This window comes from Pholcus phalangioides, unplaced genomic scaffold, assembly GCF_987345545.1.
Source record: "Pholcus phalangioides strain wild (caught in Gottingen) unplaced genomic scaffold, Ppha-v1.0 ptg000010l_1, whole genome shotgun sequence".
Classification (NCBI taxonomy): domain Eukaryota; kingdom Metazoa; phylum Arthropoda; class Arachnida; order Araneae; family Pholcidae; genus Pholcus; species Pholcus phalangioides.
This window is the reverse complement of record NW_028301603.1, coordinates 22312056-22338649: the sequence shown is the minus strand read 5'-3', so window position 1 is coordinate 22338649 and position 26594 is coordinate 22312056. Positions and strand designations below refer to the sequence as shown.

At 36.9% G+C, this 26594-nt stretch overlaps 2 protein-coding genes across 2 annotated transcripts in view; one reads left to right on the top strand and one right to left on the bottom strand.

Annotated features, from left to right (window-relative positions):
• The first annotated feature begins 2394 nt into the window (after positions 1 to 2394).
• LOC149081127 (uncharacterized) lies at positions 2395 to 14197 on the top strand. Its single transcript, XM_089237919.1, has 3 exons — positions 2395 to 2585; positions 5454 to 5575; positions 13583 to 14197. The coding sequence occupies exons 1-3, from the start codon at positions 2481 to 2483 to the stop codon at positions 13851 to 13853; spliced, it is 498 nt and encodes a 165-aa protein (XP_089094045.1). The 5' UTR covers positions 2395 to 2480; the 3' UTR covers positions 13854 to 14197.
• Positions 14198 to 20674: 6477 nt separating this feature from the next.
• Positions 20675 to 26594, bottom strand: part of Droj2 (DnaJ heat shock protein family (Hsp40) member A4-like) — a 30851-nt gene continuing 24931 nt past the window's right edge. Inside the window, exons 6-7 of the mRNA XM_089237918.1 lie at positions 23905 to 24104; positions 20675 to 21885 (exon numbers count right to left, since the gene is read on the bottom strand). Coding sequence (XP_089094044.1) covers positions 21760 to 21885; positions 23905 to 24104 — 326 coding nt within the window. The 3' untranslated portion in view covers positions 20675 to 21759. The remainder of the gene's footprint in view (positions 21886 to 23904; positions 24105 to 26594) is intronic.

The following is a 26594-nucleotide window of genomic DNA, read 5'->3' as shown; positions in this document are numbered from 1 at the left end:
ACTTTTAAAGTAGCCTACGGTTCAATACCGGTCCTGTTTGGTATATATGCAAAATCTGGCGACGATCGGCCTACAACTGTAGATTTGTATAAAGAACAGACATACATACATACATACAGACAGACAGACAGACTTTCACATTTATATATATGATATGTGGACACCTTCAAAAACAATCGGTAACTTAAAATTTAGTTACCAACTTGATCAATTACCGCGTGTAAACGGGCCTTAAGCAGGGTTGTAAGAATAGGTTTGTTGCGCAGCGTGAACCGAATTAGACTATTTCGCGCCGACAGAAACGTGTTACATAATCAAGCTACGCGTTTGTGTTTTCCTAGCGAGGCGCATCAGATCAGGGCGGCTATATAAAGTATATGGCTTTGGCATCAGCTACTCTGTCGTCCGCATATTCCGGTTTGAAAGGAAGGAAAAGAAAACACACAAGAGTGAAGAGAATATCGGCAAAACCGCGGCGCACGACGCATTTGACTCCTCCAGAAGCAGTCGGCCAATCACGCCCGACGTAAAGCGCTCTGCAGGAAAACAGTCATGCTGTTTTTCTTACTGGTGAGTGGACGGCGTGTCACGCTGGGCGAATCACGTTGCGCGCGGCACAGGAAACCTGCTCCTAGGAAAACCCGGCTTTAACTCTTGATTAAAAATTCTATATTTATCTCATAAAAAGGGGGAAAAGTTTAGAAGAAATATAATCCCTTATTTCTCCTCGTAAGCCGGGTTTTCCTAGGACCGCTTCCCGCTTTATTGCTTAAACCGCGGCAGTTGTAGAAGGCGAGATGACCTCGCGCGATTCTAGCCGGTGGTGGTTATAGTGCACCGCTCGCGGGAGCGTCTGCTTGCATGAGCAGTTGGCATCATAGAGCTATCACGTGGGGATCTATTGTGTTTTTGTTGACAACAAAAAATATGTACATGGACTCGCCTTGAAGTTGCAATAGGTTTAGTGTAATCGCTAATTATAGTTAATTAATTAATTGATGATAAATCAGCGATTTCGCTTTTAGTGCCACAACAAATTTTCGATTAGAAAAACGAGAATTAATCGTTACAAAATTCCGTTTGATTTAGTTTTATCGTTAATTAGTTTATATTAATGATAAAACTAAAATCATGATCGATAATTAACTAATCAACTAATGACGATAAAACTAAACTGGCCGATAATTAGTTAATTAACGGCAAAATCCGTTTGATTTCGTTTTATCGTTAATTAGTTAATCAACTTAATTAGTTAATTAACGAATTAACGCTAAAACGAAATCCAACGGTATTTTGATTAATTAACGATTTCGCTTATTATGTCATAACTAATTAACGATTAGTATTAGCAACAATTATCCGTCACAAAAACTCCGTTGGATTCAGTATAATCGTTAATTAACCTTAATTAATGATTAATCACCGATATCACTTTTATTATGTCATATCTAGTTAACGATTAGTATTGACAATAATTAATTCTCACAAAAACTCCAATATAATTGTTATTGTTAACACTATAATTGTTAATTTTCCTTAATTACTTGATGATTAACGATTTTGCTCTTATTATGTCATAATTAATCAACGATTAGTCAATCAACTCCGTCGATTTACTATTCCACTATAAAACGAACACTTAGAGGAAAGTATCCGTTTTAAAGTGCAAGCGGTGAGCCGATCAAGCGAGAAAAAGAAATAACAATTCATTCCGGTTAAAGCGGGTAAAAGCAGTTTAAGCCGGTAAAAGCAGGTAGGCGGGCGCACTATGGCCGCCCCAATGAGTTTTCACGATCTATTTTCAGCCGCGATAAAGCGAGTAGCGAGAAGTGGTTCACTATGGACGTACCCTAACGTGATTCGTCCAGCGCGACACGCGTCCACTCACCAGTAAGAAAAGCAGCATGACTGTTTTCCTACAGAGCGCAATACGCCTGACGACAGCTCTTTACGTCGGGCGTAATTGGCCGACTGCTTCTGGAAGAGTCAAATGCGTCGTGCGCCGCGGTTTTGCCGAGTTTTTTTCACTCTTGTGTGTGTTCTTTTCCTTCCCTTCAAACCGGAGCATGCAGACGGCAGAGTAGCTGATACCAAACCAAAGCCATATCCTTTATATAGCCGCCCTTGATCTGATGCGCCTCGCTAGGAAAACACAATCGCGTAGCGTGATTATGTAACACGTTTCTGTCGGCGCGAAATAGTCTAATTCGGTTCACGCTGCGCAACAAACCTATTCCTCGGAAAATCCGGCTTTAGGGAAAAGTGTCCTACGACTTTTCCACGTTGACTGCTGTTGCATTTTGTTTGGAATTGGCGCTGCCGGTGGTGACGTCACACTCATGTGAAGGAGGTATATTTTTTTCGTTTTTAAGCAGTGGCATCATTAGAAAAATACACTGACTACAGCCGAGCCGAAGTCCGAGCAACAGCGGATGGCTCTAGCAGCTGTGAAATCTGTGAAATATTGAAGTCCGAGCAAGATGGCCTCGCAGATAGTAGTTGATGGTGAATCGGAGGACGAAAAGAATGATTTCGATCACATAGGGAAATGTGCTTGGCGGAAATTACAGAAAGATCATCAGAAAGTATGTTACCCTCCCCCCTTTTGTGTTCGTAGGGTAGTGCATAGAGACTATTTTAGAGGCAAGCATGGGCGGAGATACGGCCCCCCCCCCCCAGTGTCAAAGGGGGAGTCGACTGATCTAATGTGTATATGAATTGACATCATCATCATCGTGCCCCCCCCCCCCCCAGACTTCCAAGTCTATCTCCGCCTATAGGGGCAAGCAATATGTAGAGCGCTCCCAGCTAAAGCTATACAGCGAAACCTCGGTATAACTATACTCTGCGGACCAGGAAAAATGCATTGTTGTAGAGGGATTACCGTTATATCGAGAGGTTGTATTTTAACATTAGAGTACAGGCATTTCCTATCAAGACATGAAAACAATAATCTTTGTTGAGGGGATTTTAATCATTATAGCGAGGTTTGAAGATCCAGAATATGCGGGAGGTTATCCTAGGGTTTAACCCTTAACGGGCATGGTGGGGTCATCTTGCCACCCCTTACAAAAGAAATGCATCTTGGCCATCTATTTTCAATACCTTTCAAGCTAGTTGTTTGCACGTGTTTGACAAATTTATAATGTTTTTCTACTTTTTCCTCCCTCTATCATTGCATAATCAAAGTTTCTGTGGGGTCAAAATGACCAATGCCACACCACTTGTGTAAGCCTTTTTTTGTTTGATTGCTGCAGTGTTCAGATCAAAATGGTGTCTCGGAAGAGTGGCAGTTTTCTTGATAATGGTTTCAAATTAATCGTGAAACATTGGATATCCGAGGTTGAGCATAAAGATAGTGCTGTTAGTGAATTGTGTGCAAGATCTGTGCAATCAACTTGTTTAGTTGTTTGCGAGGACTGTTTCCGACTTCGAATAACACTAATTCTGGTGCTGGTGAAAATACAGTGAATATTATTTTAATTAGTAAATTTTATTTTCCAAGTATATTTTAATTGTATCTGTTGATTTTTCAATCGTGAAAACTGAGTTGAAAAAATTTAATGTTATTTTTAAAAAAAAATCAAAAGTCAGGTATTCCTCTAATTTTTCAAATGTGTGTCTTAGTAAAAGATCATTTTGAGAAAGTAATTAAAGAAATTTCAAAAACTTTTTAGTGACTGGATTGATAGGTGAATGTAGTCGTGTGAAAAACCCATTGCTTTTATGAAAAATTTTTTTTGTTGATTTTTTTAAATGCATTAATACTTGCTGGGGTCAAAGTGGCACCATAATGCTGGCCAGCGATCTCATAGCATATCCTGACCAATTTTACTCAAACCAGAGGTACCTTACATCCCGGTGTCCCAAGCGACAAATTTAAAGGGGAGGAGACACAAAAACATCAGCATATAAAGTTATCAGGGCTGCTGCGTGCCTTCTCGGGACAGCCTTTTTCTGGAAGAGGGGGGGGGCCTCCTTGAATGGGTTTCTATGCCAAATGAGGGGAAAATTTTTGTGGTGGCCCGGCTGCCTCAGCATAGTTACAGCCCTGAAAGTTATCAACTTATATAATGGAAGGGCGGCTAAGGAACTTATGCACTCTTGGAAAAAAAGTCATATTTACAACCATGGTGCTGTGGCACACCAGTTGGAAAACATTGCTACAGAACAGTCCTAATATAACGTCTTGTAGAACCATTTTTAACTCTTTGCCATCCAAAAGTTTTTTTGGCATTTTGTTGGTACAGTTCTTTCTTAATAGTGCCTCCCTTGTCATGAAGAAGGCTCCTGAACATTTGTCCTTTTACAGTTTTTGTATAGCTTGTGTCCCCAAAACAGAATATGCTGAAATCGTTGTTGCAGAACAATCAGTGCTACTGCAGAATAACCTGGAAACATTTTAAGAAAAATTTAAAAAAATCTATTATAGTAATTTTCTATTTCAGAACATTTCCAGGCAACCAAGGGTTTGTTGCAGAACAATGCAAAACATTCTGCTTTGAGGGCTTGTGTGTCCCACTGAGAGTAGTGGCCCCCAAAGTAGAATGTTTTGCATTGTTCTGCAACAAGCCCTAGACTGACTGGAAGGTAAATTCCCAATATACAGCGATCTGGCGACTTTTTTTATTGCCAAACCCGCTTTGGCGCTAGGGTTACTGACAGAATATCCAAAACCAATTTAAAAAAAGTGGAAATAAAAAAAAAATATGTATATTAGAGAATAATAATTATTTAATCAATAAACACGACCTGTGTAGACCGTACCGCTATAGATAGCGCATGCCTGTGACAAGCAAATGGCTTTGCCACCCTCGCAAACGGTCGTGCTCGTTTACTCTTTTAACTCATTATTCTTCTGCTTTTTTCCATTTGACTCATAAAATTAAAAATATGTACACGTTTATATTCTACTAGCTGTAACCCGCAGCTTCACTCACATGGATTTGGTCATCTGAAAATTGTTCTACAATGATTTCCCCCATATAACATATGTACCCTGTTGGGAGTTAAATCCCATCGTAGTGATTCTTTGTATTATAAAATATAATTCCAAATTTCATATTGATAGTTTCTGCTGTTTGGACTCAGGGATGATTGTGCCTTTATAACCCTTGGGAAACCCAAGAACCCCCTTAGATGTCAAATTTTGAAATATCTTTTTTTTTTTTTTAGTGTGAGTCTACATTACAAACTAAAACTACTGACCAAATTTCATAATCATAGCTTTGGAGCGGTTTCGGCTTGGCGTGATTTCTCTATGTAACTTTTGATCCTCTTAGAGGTCGAATTTTAAAAATCCCCTTCTTAGTTTTTATGTCATGAAATAAAACTAGACCAAAAATTTAATATTCATAACTTCAGTGATTTCAGCTCGACGATGATAAATCAGTGAGTCAGTCAGGACATGTCATTACATATATATTAAAAAAAAAATTTCTCTCCTTTCTTAGGCTGGCTTCATTGATGGAAAGTATCTTGGTGCTGAGAAAAGTAAAAAAGAGGGTTTTGCTAAAGGATATGAAGCTGGTTTCAGTGCAAGTCATCACATAGCACTTTTGAAGGGCGTTATCTGGTTAGAGAGCATATACCATTTTGTTTGCTTGAAATGTTATAAATTAAAAATATATGTACAGTACAACCTATATTATGCGGGTGTGCATTAATTGGGAAGCTGATTAACCATCCTACAAAAATTTCAATTTCATGTTCAGATCTTCCCTATCCATGTTTTTTTTATTGGTTATGTAAGATTTTGAGAATGTAATGAAAACAAACATTTCCATTTCATAGAACTGGATTTCTTCACTCTTTTACAGAACCCCATTCTCAGAGCTGAATTCCCATGCCAACGCATTGAAACTGGAAGCTTCCATATGCACATATAACCAGACACTGCCCTGGGGCGATCAGCACTTTATGATTTACAGCCAATTACAGAAAATGCTGAGAAGATAGTCTAAATATATTGTTTTTTTTTGCAACTGAAATATGGCACAAGAATGGTATAGCTTTGAATGCAGTCACGTGAACACATGGGACTGGACCAGACCTTGTTTGTGCCATTCTTGTAGTAAATTGTATAACTCTTCAGGATGACTGACAGGGAAAGGGTAATCATGTTTTTTGGTGTTATCCGTTATCACCTTCCCCAACATTAATTAGCCTGGATGATCAAGTTTCTATAGTATTTCTGCTGGCAATGAAACCCAGTGTATTAGTAGTGTGGCTATCCTTCAATAAGTGCAATTTTTTATTAGATTGTTTTGCATGGATAATATGAATATATAACATCAACCATTTTCAATCCACTGCTGGATAAAGGTTTCCTCTAAATTTTTCAATTTCACTCTGTCTGATGCTTTGCCATCCAGTTGACTCCATCCACTTTTAGGATCTCACTGATCCATCTTGCATGGGGATGACTTCTCAGATGTTGAATACCACAGGGTTACCAAGAATAAATCTTGAAAGTATTCTTATGAGATGGAGAAACGGGTGATAATTTTCTCATAAGTGGAGGCAGTTTGATGCATAGGTAGTGTCTGCCGTAGATTTGGACACCTCATCAGAAAGCAGGTCTGATGGCAATCAAAGAGTAGTTCCGTACACCAGTTTGGCACAGGTAGCTTGAACATCCTCCTTGAAAGCGGATCATAGACCCAGCAGGACTATAGGAAGCTATTCTTTCCATTTGGTATTGTCGTGAGCAATGTTGGCATTTTAGGATGAGATGAAATCGCCCCACCAGACCATTGGTAATTGGATGGTATGCAGTGGTTCGTATGCAATCTGTTCCAAGAAGTGTTGTAAGCTGCTGGAAGAGATGAGATTCAAATTCAGTTCCACAATCTGTGGTCACTGTTGAGGAACAGCCAAACCGACTGGTCCATGAATCAAAAAATGCTGTGCAGATGGTTTTGGCGTGTATGTCCAGTATCAGTGTCCAGGGTTGGCTTTTTATCAGGACATGGTAAAAACTAGTACCATTTCTTACAGTTTTTACCAAGATATTTAAGTAAATACCTTAGTAACAATGATAAAAATCTTATATATGAATGTATACATAAGATTTTTACAGTTTTACCATACATAATTAGACTATGTAATACATACGTACAGTGGCGTCGGAGCTGGGGGTGCTCGAGCACCCACACTCTCTTGTAAAATAAGGCAGAGCACCCACAGAATTGATTCAGGAATAAAAACCTCCTATATAGATTTCTGATTTTTTCCCCCGTAAATATCGAACACGAAGAAAAAAAAAAATTAAAGGACAAACTGCCTGTTTTTCCTCTCTATGAGTCTTGAATCTTGCTGGAGTCCCCGCTGCCATCACAATTGATAGAGCCTTTAGGCACTGATACAGCAAACATTTTACTGCAGTGTTTTCGCCCCCCCCCCCGCTTTCTCACATTTCTGCTTGTGCTCCCCTTTTCCCTGTTTTGCCTAAGGGATGGAGGGTATCCAGGTACATATGTTTTGGTGTGGCATCAGAACCCGGGGGGTGCTACTGCTGCTGCTTCTTGAGCACCCACAGTGTTTTACAGTAAACAAAAACCTAACAAAAAATGAAAAATCTTTTTCTTCATCCTATACCTCTTGTTCTGTCCTTTTGCTCTACTTATCCAGTGGTTATTCCCACAGCTTCAGGCACCTATGATGGGTATTTTTGGATCCCACACACGCTTTTTTTTACGATTCTGTCCACGCAGGCAGGGGTGCAACTAGGGGGGAAGCAGGTGGGTCTGGTGCCCTGGGCACTGAACCAGGAGGGGCGCCGAATTCATTCTTTAACTGCTTCCTTTTCATGCAAGGGATGCAAAAATTCCCGCTTGTCCCGTGTGACAAAGTATCTAGTTGGGGCCCTGCATGCAGGCGTCCTTCCATTATCTCAGATGATAAATGATAAATAAATAAAAGAGACGAATCTATGGAGCTCCGTCATAGAAATTATATACTAAAAAAGGCTGCACGAGTAGATAAAGATTAGGATCCGCTGCTGTAGACTGCTCATCAAGGTAAGCTCTCTGAGTGTTTGGACCTTCTTTCATTTGAAGCAGCTAGGTTAGCAATAGTTCCACTTATACAATATCACAATATCAAGTGGTTCTCAAGTGTTTGCCAACCACGGCTCCCTCGTGCATGGCTCCTCCAGGATGTGGAGGCCATGAGATTGTGAGGGCTCAAAAGATTCCATGCCAATGGTATCTTTTGCGGGGGGGGGGGGGGGCGCAACCTGACATTCACGGGCCCCTTTATAATGAATTTATAGCGTGAAAAACAAAAAATGACGAGAATCGTCCCGGGCCCAGGGCTGGAGCCCTGTCAGTTTCACCCTTGTGGGGGCCCTGGTCCTAGCCATCGTTTCTCCTCCGCCTTTTAGAAGTGATGAAAGAAATCAATTTAGAGCACGGAACAGGCACGCATCAATGTTGCAAGTGAACCCACTAGGAACCGTGCACTTTTTAGAACCACTGATATCAAAATTTTTTTTTTTATGTAAAAAAACTTCGTTACATTAATGTATAGCAAACGACTATATTGGGCAGGAGGAACTCGCTAACAGGGTTACAGTTCGGGGGCCCGGGACGATTCTCTTATAATTTTTTGGTTTGCTCATTGTAAATTAACTATAGAAGGGCACATGAAAAGTTTAGTCTGAGGCTCTGCTGCGGGAGGATACAAGGAATATCTTCCGAAAAATGTTTCGGTACTAACCTTAAAAATTATGATTTTAAGATGAAAGAATTTAATTAAAATATCAAATATATATATATATGGGTATTTTCTCTATATACCAATATGATATTTTAATTAAATTTTCTTAAATATTTTCAATTTTTATCAGTTATCTAGTTCTGATCACATGGAGGCCCAGTCTTCATCCCTTCCTGCGCACTCTTCTGGAGTTACGGTTCCATTTGGAGCAATATTTTTGTTTGGAAATCAAACAGTGCCGAGTACAGCTGCGGTTCCTACTTGAAAGGGGTGTGCCACGAGATCGGCCAAGACAGGGTGCCGCTGTATACAGTATTTCCAAGGTAGAATTGGCGGCTTGTAGTGGGAAATTTGGGGGGGGGGGAAGTGCCAAAACAAATTTTCATTCTTGGTAGGAGCCCTGTTAGCCCCCCCCCCCCATCAGTTGGGGGTATGATTTTTAGATCGTTGTTTAAAGGTAGCCCTGCGAATGATCACGTGGGCTCGAACATTTTTTATTTCGGTTCTTCCGAAGGATTTCAGGAGGGTCAGTGATCTTGGATGAGGAAACGATTCACTTTTTATTCTTTTATTATATACCGAATATTATTCTTTAAAGGGGTATGCATCTGTGACCATCACAAGGGGTCCGTGTGACAGAAAGAAGACCCCTTTCTCAAACCGATAGAAATCTTGTTGTTTTTTCATTTTCCATTTTGTTGAAGCAGACCAGACCTAGCAGTTGCAAAAGGTGCGTTACCACCTGGTCGCAAAATTAGGGGAGGGCCGCAATTTTCGTAAAAGAAATCCTTTTCTTCTGAAATGGGAAGCATTATTTTTTTTCCCTCCTGAAACTTACATTTCGTGGGAGAAGAATCAGCTTCCAGTTTCAAACCCTGATAACATCAAAAAGTGTTCCTTTCTATTACAATTAGTGAAGGAAGAGAATATGCAAAAACAGGGTCTTTCAGTTTGACCGACATCCCCTTGGGTGCGGAAGTAGCAGCTGATATATTTGTGTGGGGTAAATGGTACGTCGGTATGGGGGGTAACTCCAAGGAAGCAAAGAAAATTTTGAAACCATTGATATTCTTCTTTCTTTTTTTTCCGAAATTCTTTTATTTTCCCCAACGCTAAAAATGCTATTAAACGATCAGTGAAGTTTGCCGACAACCAGCTGCAGAAGCTTGTGAGAAGATTTTTTTGGTTGTCTGATTTTGTCAATGGCCAATTCTTTATTGTGATTGGATGTTATTAGCATGGTTGTGCCTACAGCAACCGCATTGCACTAATTGCTGTAGTCGTCGTCTTCTTTTTCTGCATGTTAGATAGCGAGTTAGTTGCTGGCCAGAATGATTGCCACGCATCAATATCGACGGCTCAGCGCGGTGCCCCTAGCAGCTGCGACACACACTTTGAGAACCATTGGTGTAAACAGTGAAGATGAAGTACAAACATAATTACTCTATCAAAGATCTAGGCATTTCATATTTGGATTTTCCAACAGGCGAATTCACTGGATAGTGGCGATTCATATAATTCGTTGTTAAACGAAACTTATCAGTGATATTTTTGTAGATTTTTCGTACAGAAACTGTTTCTCATAGGATCTTGTTTCGAAAATTAATGGCAGAGTGTTATTTATCTTAATTACCGGACTTGAATCGACAGATTTACAGTTGAAACTGTTGTGCTCGAGTGTGTAAGAAAAGTTTTTCTTCGATGAAAATACATCAGGATGAGTTTGTGTATTCTAATTTTCATTATAGCAAAGGTTAAGTAAAATGCAAAGAATTCTATATTGCATGTGAAATTCATTTTTCCCGACGATTTCCTTATATGTATTTAAATTTTTTATCACTATTCAAAGCAGGGCCGTGGCAAACATTATTTTGCCACCCCCACAACTTTAAAATTCGATAATTTTGTAATGGTGTTCTTTGTTTCCACCTAAAACTGTTCAAAGTACGAAATGAAATATTTTACTGCGGTATAAATTTCCATGATGATAAATTAATGATGTATTCGGTGCCCAAGAGCTAGTTACGGTCCTGAAGTTGGTGCAAATTGCTAGACCAGCCAAACCTCTTTCTTGTGACACCCTTAGGAAAAATTTTCGAACTTTTCTCTAATTATTTTTTTCCTTAACCCTGATGTGACGCCTCCTCTGTGGCTCCATGGGTCTGCGTGAGTCACACCTCATTTGAGTCGCCATTGCCTATCGCATACTGAAAAAGAAATTATTTTAATTGATTTTCCGGCCCCACCCCCCTCATAGGATTGTAGGAAAAATCTATAACCAGTGCTCTGGCATGACTAAATTCTAATTCAATTAGTTATGATTAGTGCCACAATAAATTTGGTTGGTACTTGCCAAACTATTTGAAATTTAATTTACTCTCGATGGTTCGACAGTCTGCTTAAAGACCCTATTTTTAGTGTGTACCTCTTCACAGTCAACACTTTCAGGTTTTAATTATTGTATGTTATTCCGAAAGTATCCATCTACCTTAACCAGTCAGGTGATTACGACGGCATATACCGCCGCACCAATATTTAATCTAATTATTTCAATTTTTGAAAATTAATTGGTAATTATTAAAATTCTCATAATTTTTTTGGTTGGTGATTTATTTAGCTGAAATTATTTTAAAAAAATGAAGTCAGTTTAAATGTATTCATAAAAAATTTTAATCAGGAAAATTCATTTTATTAGCCTCAAACTTTTAATTATTCTTTTTCTGTGACATCGTTTGCCTACAGAAATTTCAACTACACATTTTTTTTTAAAGTTAAGCTTTTATTCTCCCAAAATCTTTATTGAGTCCCGTCAGAATTCCAGGTATTCAAGTTTACAAGGGAAAAAAGTATTTAGCTCTACTTGCCATTCTTCCATTGAAAAAAAGATAATTTGCTCTGATAATGAATTGGCCTTGACAGACCTTTATCCTTCACTATCTTCATTTACAAATAATTTTAGGAGGGGTAACCACTTCCAAGAAAATTCTGCACCCCTTTTTTCTTATAGAATAGTACGTTGGGTCAAAATGACCCAAACTGCGGTTCTAGGTATAAGTACTTATAGCTCTGAAACACGAAATGTGAAGATAATAAAATTTTCGCGAATTAATATTCATATTATATCATGAAAAGTCACGAAATTTTTTTAACATCTGCCCCTAAGTTTTCGAGATAAATGAAAACAAAGTTTGATTTGGGTCAAATTGACCCACTCCCCGTGGTTCTAGTGTTAAAGCACTTGAAATATTTCTGTATACTGTATGGCAGTGATTACCAAATTTTTGAAGTGCGACCCCCCCCACTTATCACAAGAAATTGAATCCCCTACATTGTATGACCATATGTCCCGTTTTCCATTTTTTTTTGTAATAAATGTGCTTGATTTCCATAATCCTGTCATCAACAGAGCCGCAAGTTAGGACAGAATGCATATCTTGTGTTGTGCATCATAATATTGCAGAGTGGATAACTTCGTAACTACACTCAAGTTCACCATTTCCAAACACAGGGCCCAGTGCAAAAATATTTTTGGGTTCCTTTTCTGGAAGAAAAATGTTAGTTGATTTGCCACCCTCTTGCCTTATAAAAGATTATTTTTCAACTACAGAAGTATTTTCTATCACAGCGAGTATTCTGTGTACGCCCAACATTTTTTAACCCCTGCCAATATGTTCATTTATTACCCCACACTTTGGGAACCACTGCTGTATGGCAAGGGTGCTCAGCCTTTTGGAAAGTGCGGGCCACTTTATTGATCTGGAAATGTGCTGCGATGAGCTGTAAATACATTGCATTCCATTTGAGTGATTTGGGAATGTACTGTGGGGCGCTTGAATGATCTGGGAATACGTCACAAACGACTTAAGTGATATGAAACTATATTGCAGATTAGTTCATTTTTAGGAATGTAGCTTTAGGTCAGTGGCCACATCAGATGACTCAAAAGGGCCATGGGTTAAACGTATATGTTGTATAGCAATATGCTATATCAGGGGTGACTAGCCTTTTTCCAAGCCGCGCCACAATCAAGAAACTGTGTGTGTATTCTGTGTTTGTGTTCTGTTGTGTGTACCACACTGATGGCTGTATTCATCAACACAGTTTAAACTACAATCGGAGGTGAAAGGATTGAAGATCGAAACAGATTGGTTAAATTGATGATTTTAACCAATCCGTGTCGATCACTAATCCTTTAACCTGCGATTATAGTTTAAACTGTGTTGGTGAATACGGCCGTAAGAATATTACCATGCAGTCCATACTACTTGTTTTATGGGACGAATATCCTCTCCGTTCCTGCAAAATATTGTTCAACTGTCTTATTTTTGCAAAAATGACGAGTTTGTCACCCTTTTGAGTTATAAATTATTTTTGAGCCATGAATTTGATTATCACAATGCAGATTGCATATCGGTAGAAGATCATTGTACACCATGTTGGGCATAGACACTGGAACTGGGGGAACCTTTCCTCCTCCCCTTCACAAAAATTCATGGATATACATTGCATGGAATACATGCAGATGATCGTGAATTTCGTAAGCATGGGACATCCAGCAACTATGCCCAAAGATAGAAACCCATTGAGTAAAGCCTTACATTACAAGTAGTAATTATTTTAAGAGTGCCTGCGCCATGCTAAACCATAATTCATAAGAAAAGGATTGTTTATTTGTTGAATTTCTTTAATTTTGAAAAATGTTCGTGTACCATTGCCGATACCACGGATTGGCAACTCCTGTACAAAGTAATTTGGTATTAAAAAAGACTTGGTGCATCAAAATCAGTATTTTTTTTAAATCATGTAAAGTTTTTATTGTGCATTGAAACAATTTTTTTTTTTTTTATTATAAAACTTGAAGTGCAGCAGCTGTGTACCTCAGATCAACGGGAAATGAAAAAAAAATGCAAGAGGCAAGGCAGTTGAAAGAAGAAGTTGAAGAGCTTCAGTGTCGTTACATCAAGTATGTGTCTTCTGAAAACGCATTGAAGATTTCATCTAATATGGAAGGAGAAAGCATGAACTCTAATTCTTTCTTTTACGACGATATTAAAATATTGAAATTGAAAGTCATAGAATTCTGTAGCGATTCGAGTTGCTCTTCATTGAAAGATCTTGTTCCAAGTTTGTGAATGCCATCGCGATGTATTTTTAAACAATTTGTTCATTTAATCGTGTATAAACAATTTATACACGCTTTCAAAATTTAAAAAAAATCCCGCACTGTTGAAATTGTTTTTATCCCCACACGCAGTTTTAAAATTCCATTACAATTTAGAAAATGAATTTGTGAACAAACTTTTGAGCTAAAAATACATATCTTATTAATAGCCAAATAATTTCAATTTTCAGTTCTTTAGAAAGTATGGTAGTGATAATGTACAGTCAACAATTCATTTGTTACGTATAATGTATTTATCACCAAAAAATTGTTTCATCTGTAGTGAAATAAATTTATTCAGTAGTTATTGCTTCATTTGAATGACTACAGTTGGTTTACAATGTGATCTTGTGCGGGTCCCCAAACAAGGTAGAAATACTTGTGTATGTAAATTAACTCTCCAGCCCTGTGAGATTTTTGAATTTTTCTGTATGAAAATAATGCAATACCACACAAAATTTTATAGAAAACCCAATATTCCTATAGCTAGAGGGTTAAATTTTATTTGAGCCATTGGTTATACAATCTACATTTAATAGGGTTATTTAATCACGGTACTGTAAAAGGATCATAGGGTTGCCACAACAATTTAAAAAAAAATTGACTAAAAATTAATTTCGATAAAGGAGTATAATTATAACATTTTTTTTTTCTATATTCAATACAATTCAGCAATAGTTTTTTTTTACTGTATTAGCAATTGAATTGTAGAGCCTTGACGTCATATGTTTCGCACTAGCCTTTACCAGTGATGGTCTAAATTTCTTAGGACCTGGTCAGAAAAATTCTGGCGGGATGGACCATATTCTGATATAGATTTATAATTGGAATTTTCATGCTCAGAAGTGAAGAGGCGGTACATATTGTATTCTTTGAAGACTGCCACAGCTTGATTGCAAATTTATACACACACAAAAGAAAATGAATATTTTAATTTCACTCATTAGGGCGGTCCATTTTTTTTTTGCAATTTTTTTTTCTTCTATTGAAATTCTGAGTTACATGCTATGTATATAATACTGTTATTCGCCGGGTCGGGGTAAGTAACTCATATAATACTGTTATTTTGAATTCTGTGGCTGGCAGGCAGGATAAAAAATTCCTTTTGTGAAAATAGGGGAGAAAAGCTTTAAAAAAAATGCTAATGTGATGGTTGGATGTCTACTTGTTTCGTACCTCCTGTATGCATTTTTGCAAAAGTGGCTACTACTTCTTTCGCATTCTATGATTTTTTTTTTTCATATTTTGCAAAAAATGTGACTGTAGCTTAAACCCTGGTGGCAGGCCATAATTTGTCCATCACTAGCCTATGCCAAGTGTGCTTTGGTTGTATGACAGAATGTCAGTACATTACATACTCTCTGAAGCAAGATGATCATGTGAGACCAGATGCCCCTTCAGAGAGTGATGTGTGTTAGAAAGTAATGGTTGGTCTCCACTCTTAGGCCGAGATAACATTTATCAAACGTTTATAGTGTAATTTTATAAAAATTCAACCAGTGAGCCTATTGGTTACATTTACTCGAATGTAACCGACATGCTTATTATAACGTTTTATAACATAATCCCGGCCTTACACGATATGGACACACGCTCCCTTGCAGTAATATAAATATTCCTGTATATATACTTTTACTGTCTAAATGTTATGTATCTAAAATATGTCTTCATTCTTGGAGTGTCAGGTATATCACTCACGATAACATACCAAAATCCTTAAAAAAGTATATATTTAAACAAAGAAAAAAATTTCCAATCCAAGTGTGCTGCAATATAAAAAAGGTTGAAAAAACATTGTGATAAAGATTAGATGTAGAATTATTTGAAATCTGTTACAGTGGGGGACCACAGAAAGATGGCCCCTGACTTTTTATGACTTTCATCACTAAAATAAGAGGGTTCATTCTTCAGCAGGGAGAAATGGGAAGGGATGTACTCTAGTAACAACCTTAGAGGAAGTTTATTTTCCCCCTACTGAAGAATGGACCCCTCTTTTTGTCATGGTGGTCACATTTGTTGTGTCCTATTGCTTTAGTTTCAGAATGTCATCAACTAATGTAGAAGAAAATGGTGATAATTTATGGGTCAAATTGTTACTAGAAATTTGCAGAACGTATTGGGCCATAACACTTAGAGTATGTAGCTGCCAAGGATGTGCTGAATTAACTAATTATTTTTGTGTTGCTTACCATAGTAATAAAAGCTTGCTGGCATATGCAGTCTTTTTTTTTCAGCCACCTCGTTGGGCATTTTACCTGTTGTGGCCTTGTATTTGATATGGTTGTATAAGTGCACTATAAATTTCATAAAGTACAAGCGCATCAAATATGGAATGGTATCAATTCCACGAACTTGAAAATTTTAATTTTTGGAGCATTTTTGTCAAAAAACATTCACACATTTTTGATGTAGCTACTATTTGATCTTCATGATCAGGTTTTGTGATGTTATATATTCAAAATGTCATGATACTTTCATAGGCACATGAATTTTTCAATCATAAATTAGTTTATCTGTGAACAAACAAATTTGTTCAAAAATAAAAATATTCAGTCAAGAATGGTCTGACATTTCCAGTGTCATATTTTCAGTCAAGAATGGCTCAATATTTTAAACCAAGAATATTGTTTAATATTTTCAATCGAGAATCAGTGTAATTTTTGTCTGGAATAGCCCGATATTTTCAGCCAAAAGAAAAATAGGATATTTTCAAAAAATATTATACAAAAACCTGCTTCTTCAGTTAAATGTAAAAAAGTATTTAAAATACCTTATTTAATAAACATGAGATAGAAATACCGATGTTGAATCGTTCTAAATTTTAGTGTAAATTTTTTGTGACAACATTTATAATCAGCGATAGCACGACTATTCTATTGAAAATATCGGATCACAATTTCCATGTTGAATGCAAAAAATTATGTTAGACACTTTCTATTATAAAAAATATAAAAGTTCTTAGAATAATGATGCCTGAAAATGTGTATAGTCAACCTATAGATTATTTTATCAAAAATATTGCATGTATATGGTATGGTAAATGTATAAACACACTTATTATACAAATACAATGGCCACAACAGACAAAATGCTCAATGAAGTGGCTGCAAAAAAACATGCTCATAAAAAATATGGATGTCAAATACATATCTATCAAAAATACAGCAATCCAATAATTATGATAAAGTATAAATATACTGCCCATCTAAGAAACGATAGCTGCTCGATTTATCCCAACATGTTTATTGTATTTCTTTTTAAATGTGTCAATCATGTTTGAATTCACGACCCCCGGAGGTAAGTAAGCAAGCTATTCCATTTATTCATGACCCTATTAGAGAAAAACTCCCAGCAATACCACAACCTAGAATTATCCCTTACAGATGCATTCCCCTTGTTGAAGCAGCTGATTGACGATGTATTAATAACTCGCGGTCTATTTTATCCATCCCATTGGAAATTTTAAACACTGACCACATCCCCCCACGACACCTGTGCCCTTTTCAGGGCTCCCACTCAAAAAATTGGGAAAAGCAGAACTAAAAAGTATGATGGGAAACCCCCTCAGACAACATAATCATGGGGGGGGGGGGGGGGGGAAGAGTTTTTTCATAGAACTATGAGATTGATTAAAGTCAAAGCAAAATGACAAATAACTTGGTTACAAAAACAATTTTTGGCCAAAACAGTGCCCTACAACCACAGATAACTCTTCTGTTCTCACAAAATGAATTACATTAATTTTCTTTTTTTTGGAGTCTTCCACAGTCCAATCTGTCAATTCTCTTCGACAATGCACAGCAAATTATGAAGGCATGTAAGATTTTTAAGAATAATGCTCCTTCAATACTACCATTTTCAAAAGCACAGTGCAAATTGCTGAACATTGCAAATGTTGTTTATGCCTTCTGCATGCCCTAAAATCACAGAAGAATGCTATTGGGTAGCATCAGGATCACCAAACCTAGAATAGGCCTATGTATCCAACTGCTTTGTTATACACAAAATGTGCACAATAATTTTAAATGATGACTGCTCGCTACTGTCCAAGACCATGAAAAATTATTTTTTTTCAAACAGGCAGAAGTTTTTAATCACTACTCTACTTGTTGAACCCCCAAACTAAGGAAAAATTAATAAACCAAATGGTCCACATACACCCCCTTCCCAAATAACCTTAAAAATGATATAATTTTTGCTTTGGCAGAATCATTAATTGTAATATACAACATTTGTACTATTTGGCAATATATCAATGATTCCCTGCTCAATTAAAATTACTATAATTTCGTAAATAAGATTTGATAGGAAAAGTAGGACAAAACCGAGAAAGTAGGACATTTTACCAAAAAGTAGGAAGAGTGGGAGCCATGCATTTTTTAAAGAAGTCTCTCTTCATAGCTTAAGCCCAGTGTACCATCAAGTACCAGAGACGAGCATGGCTCTTCTCTGCACCCACTTCGAACAAGTCAATGTCTTCCTGTAAGTATGATCTCTAAAACCTAATGGCATACTCCAATCCAAGACAAGCTAGGCCCATGAAAAGATCACTTAGAGAACTTTTTGAGAACGAAACCAAGTATTCAGTATGTTTTTTTCACCACCGCTAAACAGCGTTCAGAAAACTTAAATGGCTCGTCAATGAGGATTCCCAAATCGGTGAACCTAGTTGCATCCGGAATGACACCACCATTCAATTTGTAAGTGAAACATGGGTTGTTCGAGCCAAAATGAACGACCATGGACTTGTCAATGCTAAAGGCCATGCTCCAATTGTTAGTCCATGCTGCAATCATATTCATCTGGAGCCTCTCACTTTTGCTTCGATTCCCCGACTACCCCCCCCCCCCCATAAGCTTCACGTCCCCCGATCGAGCGTTTAAAAGTGAATGTTTAAATCAAACGATAAAAAGTGAAAAAAGTATAGAAGCCAAGACACTTCCTTGAGGACCTTCACTTGCAACACCTGTCCAATCACAGAATACCCTGTTCACCATAGCCATTGTGAAATATCCCTTAAGAATGATTCTATCTAATTCAGAAAGTTGTCCATAATCCCAATCTCATGTAAATGCTTGTAGAACCATGTTGGACCCGATTGAATACATTCTGGAAACCAAGATAAACTATGACATTTTTACTAACCTTTTTTAAATATTGCAACCACATCAGCAAGCTTCCAATCTCTTGGATACCCTCAGCAACACTACTCCTGTAAATATGTGGGAGACTGGCCCCAATAATTCATTAGCACATCCCCGAGGACCATAGGATAGATATCATTTGATCCTGGTGCTTTGCTTGCATATACAATTTTTTAGAAGTTTTAGTACTTCCATATCTTTCACCTGAATATCGTTGAGGACTTTGTCACCCAATGATGCACTGGTACTTTGTATATCGCCTTCACTATTGAAGAGTAATTGAAAGCACTACACATGCTTACCCTAAACCATCTTATAGGGGGGGGGGGGCAAATGTATCCTCTAACCTTTCCCTCCTAAGTTGGAAGTTAATTCTTCGAAAACAAGGATAATTCTTTTATTGTTTGGTTTATCTGCAAAGGTACAAAAAAAAAGTTAATGACCCGATGATCACTAGAGAAAAAGTTGTCTTCAACCAAAACATGTTCATTAAAAGATCCTCAGAACTAATCAAATCCAAAAAATAGAAGTACCCCTAGTAGCTTCTGAAATAAAAAATTATTCATCACCAACTCAAATATCTCATACATTAACACTTAAATGACTGCATATTACTTTCCGTAGGCTTACTCTAAAACCGGTGATTTTCTCGTTTGAAAATGAAAAACAAATACATATAGGAAATTAAAAATAGAGAAATATCGTTGCCGGTCTTTTATGTCTCAGCACTGAAACATGAGAAATCTCGTGAGCAGTTGTTTAAGTGTTAATTTCTAGCCGATAGGTTCTCCCAATTGATTCCCGGATAATTAAAATCCCCTAATATTAATACCCTCTTATGTTTAAACATGCAAGAAATTTCTTCATGAAGCTTGGAGATTCAGTTTGGATCCTGATTTGGTGGGTTATAGCGAACTCCTCAAACGCTTATGATGCTTTTTGTTTTCAAGCTCAACCCATGTAGTTTCAGTATCCCTACTCTGTACATTATACCAGCGGTTCTCAACCGGTGCTCCGTGGAGCCCCAAGGCCACTTGAGAATAATAAAATAAATTTGATAAACAAAAAAAGGCCTGAAGGGTACCGCCATATAAATAATATACTAAAAAGGGCTCCTCGAGTTAAACAGGGCTCCGCCAGAGAAATTATTCACTGAAAAGGGCTCCGCGAGTCAGAAAAGGTTGAGAACCGCTGCATTATACTATTGAGCCTACGAACATAATTTCCATGTAAATCAAGATCCCCCTTCCTATCAGATCTATTTTTCAAAAAAGTATTGTATCCCGAGATGTATAAGAAAAATTTGTCCCCATTGTTTGCCCAAGATTATATATAACTTGTTATTATGCATAATTACCAAGCATTTTGGTAAGTTAGATAAATTTACCACTTTTAGCAACAATTATGCATAGTACCCAAGCATCGTTGGTAAATTTAATACGTACTAAAAAAAAATTATCGCTTTTACCAGCAATTTTTCATAATACACTAGACAATTGGTAAGCATGCATAATAACTGATTTATATATCACATTTGTCATAACATATATATCTAACTGTCGACATATTTATGAACCTTTCAAAAGAACTAAATAGCGAAATACAACTTTCGATTGGACGAACATGTTGAATGGAGGCTGCGTAAAAATTGAAGTGTAACAAATAGAAATTTATTAGTAATTTTAGGGGAAAAACATCACTGCTCTAGTGAAACAGAGCATAATGACATGTAAAAAGCTGTTGACATTTTCAAGACAAAATTAGGAACAATCACCTCTCAAAGACAACTATCAGAACAAAGCAAAACTCTTTTGTTTGTACAAAACAAGTTTGTCATAAAATTGTCAATAATGGATAGCTGCATATGCAAAGGCTGTTAATTTAATATTAACTACGTTAACTTTCACCATTTTACATGCATTTTTGTATCACTCAAAACTAGTAGACAAATAGAAAATAATTTTACATTTTACTGTACCCCAATTTTCAAGTTATGATCACTCCAACTACCAAGATGACCCTTTCTTTAAAACTATGTATTTTCTTTAAATCAATGCACGTTTTTGAAGTGTACTTCAATCCGGTTTTTTTTTTGAATCAGCAGCATGTACTTGCAATCTACTCTAAAATGTGATAACTATGATTTCAGAATGAATCAAAGTAGTTTTATTTATATACTACAGCTGGATTATTATAGTATGAACCCTTTTCAAATATCAACCAAACTCAGTACAACGCATTTGTCATCTAGTAAAAAAAATGATCTGATAAATAGCAATATCTACATCATACACTAAAAACCTATGTAACACATGGGGAGAAAAAAGGAAAGCACAGATTTGATGGACATATTTTTAATGCAGAATTAGTTTCCACCTAATACCTGTTCAAAAAAATTTATACTAATAACGGGCTAGGATAATGAGTGAATACATCTTTGTGTTGTGTGCAAATAAAACTTACAATAGCACAATCAACATCAAGCGAAGTGTTGGGAAAAAAATTAGTTATAATTCACTGAGCATATTCAATTAACAGTTCCACAGTGACAAGAAAAATGAAATTTCTCAACCTCTGTCGAGAAATTTGTTTAGGGGAATGAAAGAAGACTTCCAATCCTTTAAAAAAAATGAGAAGGAAATCGTCACTTTTGTCATACTTTCAGAATGTGGGAAAAAAATCCATTCGCACGAAGTTTGGAAATAAATACTAAACTGGAATATACAGAAAAGTTTAGTGTGTCTGACACTGGATTCCCCGAGGCTGTCCATAATGGTCATCATCCTCTTCATAGACCTGCCTCGATCGTGAATTATGATGTCCGTATCCTTGATCTGGATTCATGTCCATCAGCACAACCTGCAAACAATGCACATCTTTTAAAATAGGGTACCAAATACTGATGGCTAATGACATTTCGAATTGGTGCAAAAGAAAAATTCTATGGAAAAAAATCTGCCAAGATTAGTAACAGAATAACTTTAGATGGACATAACTGCATTACTACACAAAAATATGTATATTTTTTAATTACACTTTGATGAAAAGTTACAATTGAATCTGATTACTCTGCCAAACATTAACTTGCTAGATTAAAAAAAATACAGGAAACATGCATTTCTGAAGGTTGCCAATTGAAAATAGAAAGAAAACTAAACTTTTCTGCTTTCATGATTGAATAACTTTTTAATTATGGCGAACACAGTGCTTTTAAATATTCAATTATTCAATTTTATATTTTAACTTTCAACATCAATTTCTTGTCAACATCCACCAAAACTTTCAATCTGAGATCTAAGTATATGGCACTCTGCTCAGGCTCATAACCAGAAATTTCATTCGGGGGGAAGGGGGAGAGAGACAAAGTGATAGAACAATATAGTTGCTCATCTTTTTCAGTCATTTTCTCACATTCTTTAGGGAAGGGGGAATGACCAAACCTCCAAGCCCCCCCCCCCCCCTGTTACAGCCTTGGCTCAGTTTATTTAAGACAGAAATGTCGAATGAATAATCGTCAGAATGAAAACTAAGTTACATTTACCTGCATATTCTCCCATTGAGAAATTAAGTAAAACTGCGAAAAAGCAACAGTGTGGGAAGTGTGAGTGAGCCACCATGTTAAATAAACAGAATTGCAAGCAAAAGGGGAGGGGAAGAAACATCATTCAGTCGACTCGTGGCTTGCGTTTCCAGTGAGGGCCCCACTTAACCACAGGGTTTTCCATAGAAATGACAACACTTCATCTCCAAGCATCAAAGGTCATTGGCAACTTTAGTTGACTTTTTTTAAAAAACAATTAGCGATGTTCCATATGGATATCCCGATTTCCCCTAGTCTTGATGGAAATATGCTCAACCTAGGCATTTATCATGTCATTTGTATTAATACTTTAGTACTGAAGCCCGCGGACGGGCAGCAGGTTGTGCACACCCCTACCTTGGGCTGAGAAAATCCTATTCGCTGAAAACATTTTCAACATCTTCAGGCCAATAAATGGCCCTTTTGTCCTAGACAAGTGTTTCTCAAAGTGAGCAATATCACCCCCTGGGGGGGGGGGGGGGGCGATGGAAGCTTCCAAGGGGCCGGAACAAGCTTTGGGTTTAGTATAGGATCCTATGGGTTGGATTGATTGGGAGGGGGGCAATGAAACAAAACATTTGAGTGACTGCCCAAGAATACGGGGTCCTTAAACTGTGTGCCACTAGCTTTTGTCAGGAGTGCCCTGGAGCAGCAGCCAGACAAAGGTTTTTTTTTTTTTTCAAGAGATCCTTTGTTACACTACTACGAGGAGCTTCGAATAAGTGTTGATTATGGGTGAGGGGTGCCACAAGTGGAAAAAATTTGAGAACCCATGCCCAGTGTTGGGCTGCCTGTTAGGAAGCTACAGCCACTTATTATAATTTGAAGTTATCATTATGGTATTCATGAAAAATGTCAAACCATTTAATTTCATAATGTCCCAAGTCCATCAAAAGGTTGAAAATGCATGTGACGTATAAATGAAATATTTCAGCATTAAAAAAAAGATGTATCAGGGAAGAGTAAACATTGTGTATGATGTAAAAACCATACAAACAGGTCTCACTGTATTTTCAATCATCTTGCATTAATAACATAAGGTTCAGAGAAATTAATATACACATTATTTGCTGATGACCAAGTTTACAACCACCACCTAGGAGAAAATAAATTAGGTGAGCTTGCACTTAATTTTGAAAAAAATTGGGAATTTTATCTAGGAAAAATTATAACAATAAATTATAAACCTAAAATATATAAAAAATTAGTACACAGCAGAGCATAAAAGAGAAATTATAAATATTAGAAAAGTTGAAAGTTGACGATTGTCGGAAAAAAAAGCAACAGCATGTACTCACTTCCTCAGCATCGTCAGGGACAATATGTTCAGGACGAGATGGAAGAATAGCTTCTAATTGAGGAACCAATGCAGGATCTATTCTTTCAGGAAAATGGACCAAAAATTGGATAATGAGCCTCCCTTTCTCGAAAGGATTCTTGTACTGAGGCATGCCTTCATTATATACACACTTCAAGCATTGATGCTTGATAACCTCACCTGAAATGTACATCGTAAGCTACATCAATTTGACAAAAAAAACATGCCCTTTTCATTCATTAGACAAATCATAATTCATCTGATGAGTAAACATAAGATATATAAATTGGGAATGCTCTTTTGCTTATACTTGGGTCATTCAGAAATGATTGACACAAGTCCTCTCACATTGTAAACCAAACTCAGCGCAATAGCAAAACGCAGAAAAATAGACACCAGGGATTGTGAGCTACGCGGAATGCATAGATGACACTAGCAGCTGGCAAAGGATAAAGGAAAGTGGTCATTTTTCCCATCACTGTCATTGCAAGCATAGACAACAAAGGTAAAAGGTGATTATCATAGCTAGCAATCAGCAGTATAGTTTTTATGGAAAGAGGATGTTTCAAGAGGTGATATCCATCGTGTATGGTGTTGATGTGCGGAGACAGAGCATCATGAAGATAAATTGTTCTGCTGGTTAGGCAAGTTCAAGTGGGCAGGAAAGCACAGCCAAAGATATGTGTACACATCATGTAACCTTCAACATCACGAACAGCAGCAAATGTGAATGGCATGTCGAGTTTGATCATGGTGTGTGAATAGGTGCATAAAATTTGATAAGCGGACTAATATTGGGTCCGTCAGACTATGCCTTGTTTGACAAAATGAGGGATGCGCAAGTGAGGTCAACTAATGCAACCACAGGACGCCCACTCAAAAAATTACAAAAAGTAGGATGGAGGTGCCTAATCCCCTTAGACAACATAACCATACCATAATAAAAAAACCTAAAATAAATTATTTTTTAAATTGAAAATAATAAACATCATAGCACTGTTTCAGTATCCTCGAGCCAAAGCAAAATGACAGAAATGACTTGGTGACAAAAACAATTTTTGGCCAAAACAGGACTCTACAACCAGATAATTATCAATGTAATTATCTGTGGTAATTACCACACATTTTTTTATGGAGTCTTCCACAGTCGTCTGTCAACTTTCTTTGGCAATGCACAGCAAATTATGAAGACATCATTCTTTTAAAAAAACTTACAAGATTTTTTTATGATTTTTATTTTTTTATTAAAAATCCTATTTATAATCTTGCAAGATATTTACTACAAGGGGGGGGGGGGCTGAGCTCTCACAATAATTAATGAATATACAATGTAATGCACAACTTTCCCTCCACAGGATGGCTCGGGGATAAAAATGGCCATAAAAATGACTCGGGATCCATGATGTTCTTAAGTCAGCCACCTCGTTGGGCAATTTGCCTGTTGTGGCGCTGTATTTGTATCTTGTATCCTGCAAAAGAGCTAGAGTCCTGTATATATGGGTCAGTCAACAGCTTTCAGAACCCCTAATGTTTTGTTCATTTCAGCACCTCTGACTGCAATGTGATGGGGAATTGCAGGCTGTTGTCTGTAGATGTTCATTCACCACCGCCAATTGGTTCCTCAGCCAAATGGTAGAAATGCACAGACTTGAATAGGGAGTATGTCTAATTAATATAGTATTCAGTTTTTGTGAATAAAATATTTTCCACCATGTGACTGCATTTGTGTCAATCTCTCATTTCCATATAACCTAAATATTTCATTCTTGAATTCAGCAAAATTCAAATTATGAACTGATAAATCAAAGCTGGCCAGATTGCCATAGCGACTAAGAAACTGGTATTGGTGCCAAAAAATTTTCTTTGCGTAATTACTAAATTGCAGGCTGAGAACAGCACACCTACCAACATGAAAGAAGGGAAAATCAAAAGTCTCAAAAGTCAAAGGAAACATTATTTTGGGCCTTTTTGTTTTCAGGTAATTTTTTTTTCTTTGGCGCCTAGATGTTTTTGTGATTTGCGCAGCTCTAATGTAGATTTTATCGTGCTCAAAAATGTTTTAAAGTTTATTTTTATAACATGGTTCATACTATTTGAAAGAGAAAAGGACTATTCAAGGACTTTTACAGGCAAAATTCAAAGCCATTCATATCATGTTTGATAAAAATCGTGATTTAAAAAAAAATGAAATCAATAGGATTTTTTTAAAATTTATATTGCATATTTACTCATTTTAATTTTGAGTTTGAAATGCTAATTTATTAAAGATAATTAATTTTTAAAACAATTATATTTCTAATTTCAGCTTGTAAACAATATTAAGTACTAAAGGTCTTGCTTTAAAAAAAAAAATTGTCGTTTTATTTATTTACATCTACAAAAGGCTGGTTGCACTTACATTGCGCAGAAGAAAAAAAAATATCATGATAAAAATCAAAAGAAAAAAAGCAAACAATGGCACACTGTGCATTTAGGGGGGAGGGGGGGGGGGCATTACATTATGATAAATTTAAAATCTGATCAAGAAACTCAAAATGTCAAAGCTTGATTGTTGCCCCAAGAGTTACATTCATTCAGGATAAGAGGTCCCGGAGATTAGGCAGACACCTTGCGAAACGCTTTTGGGTTTTTCAATTAATTCAATGTCACCAATCAAATAAGGGTTCCACA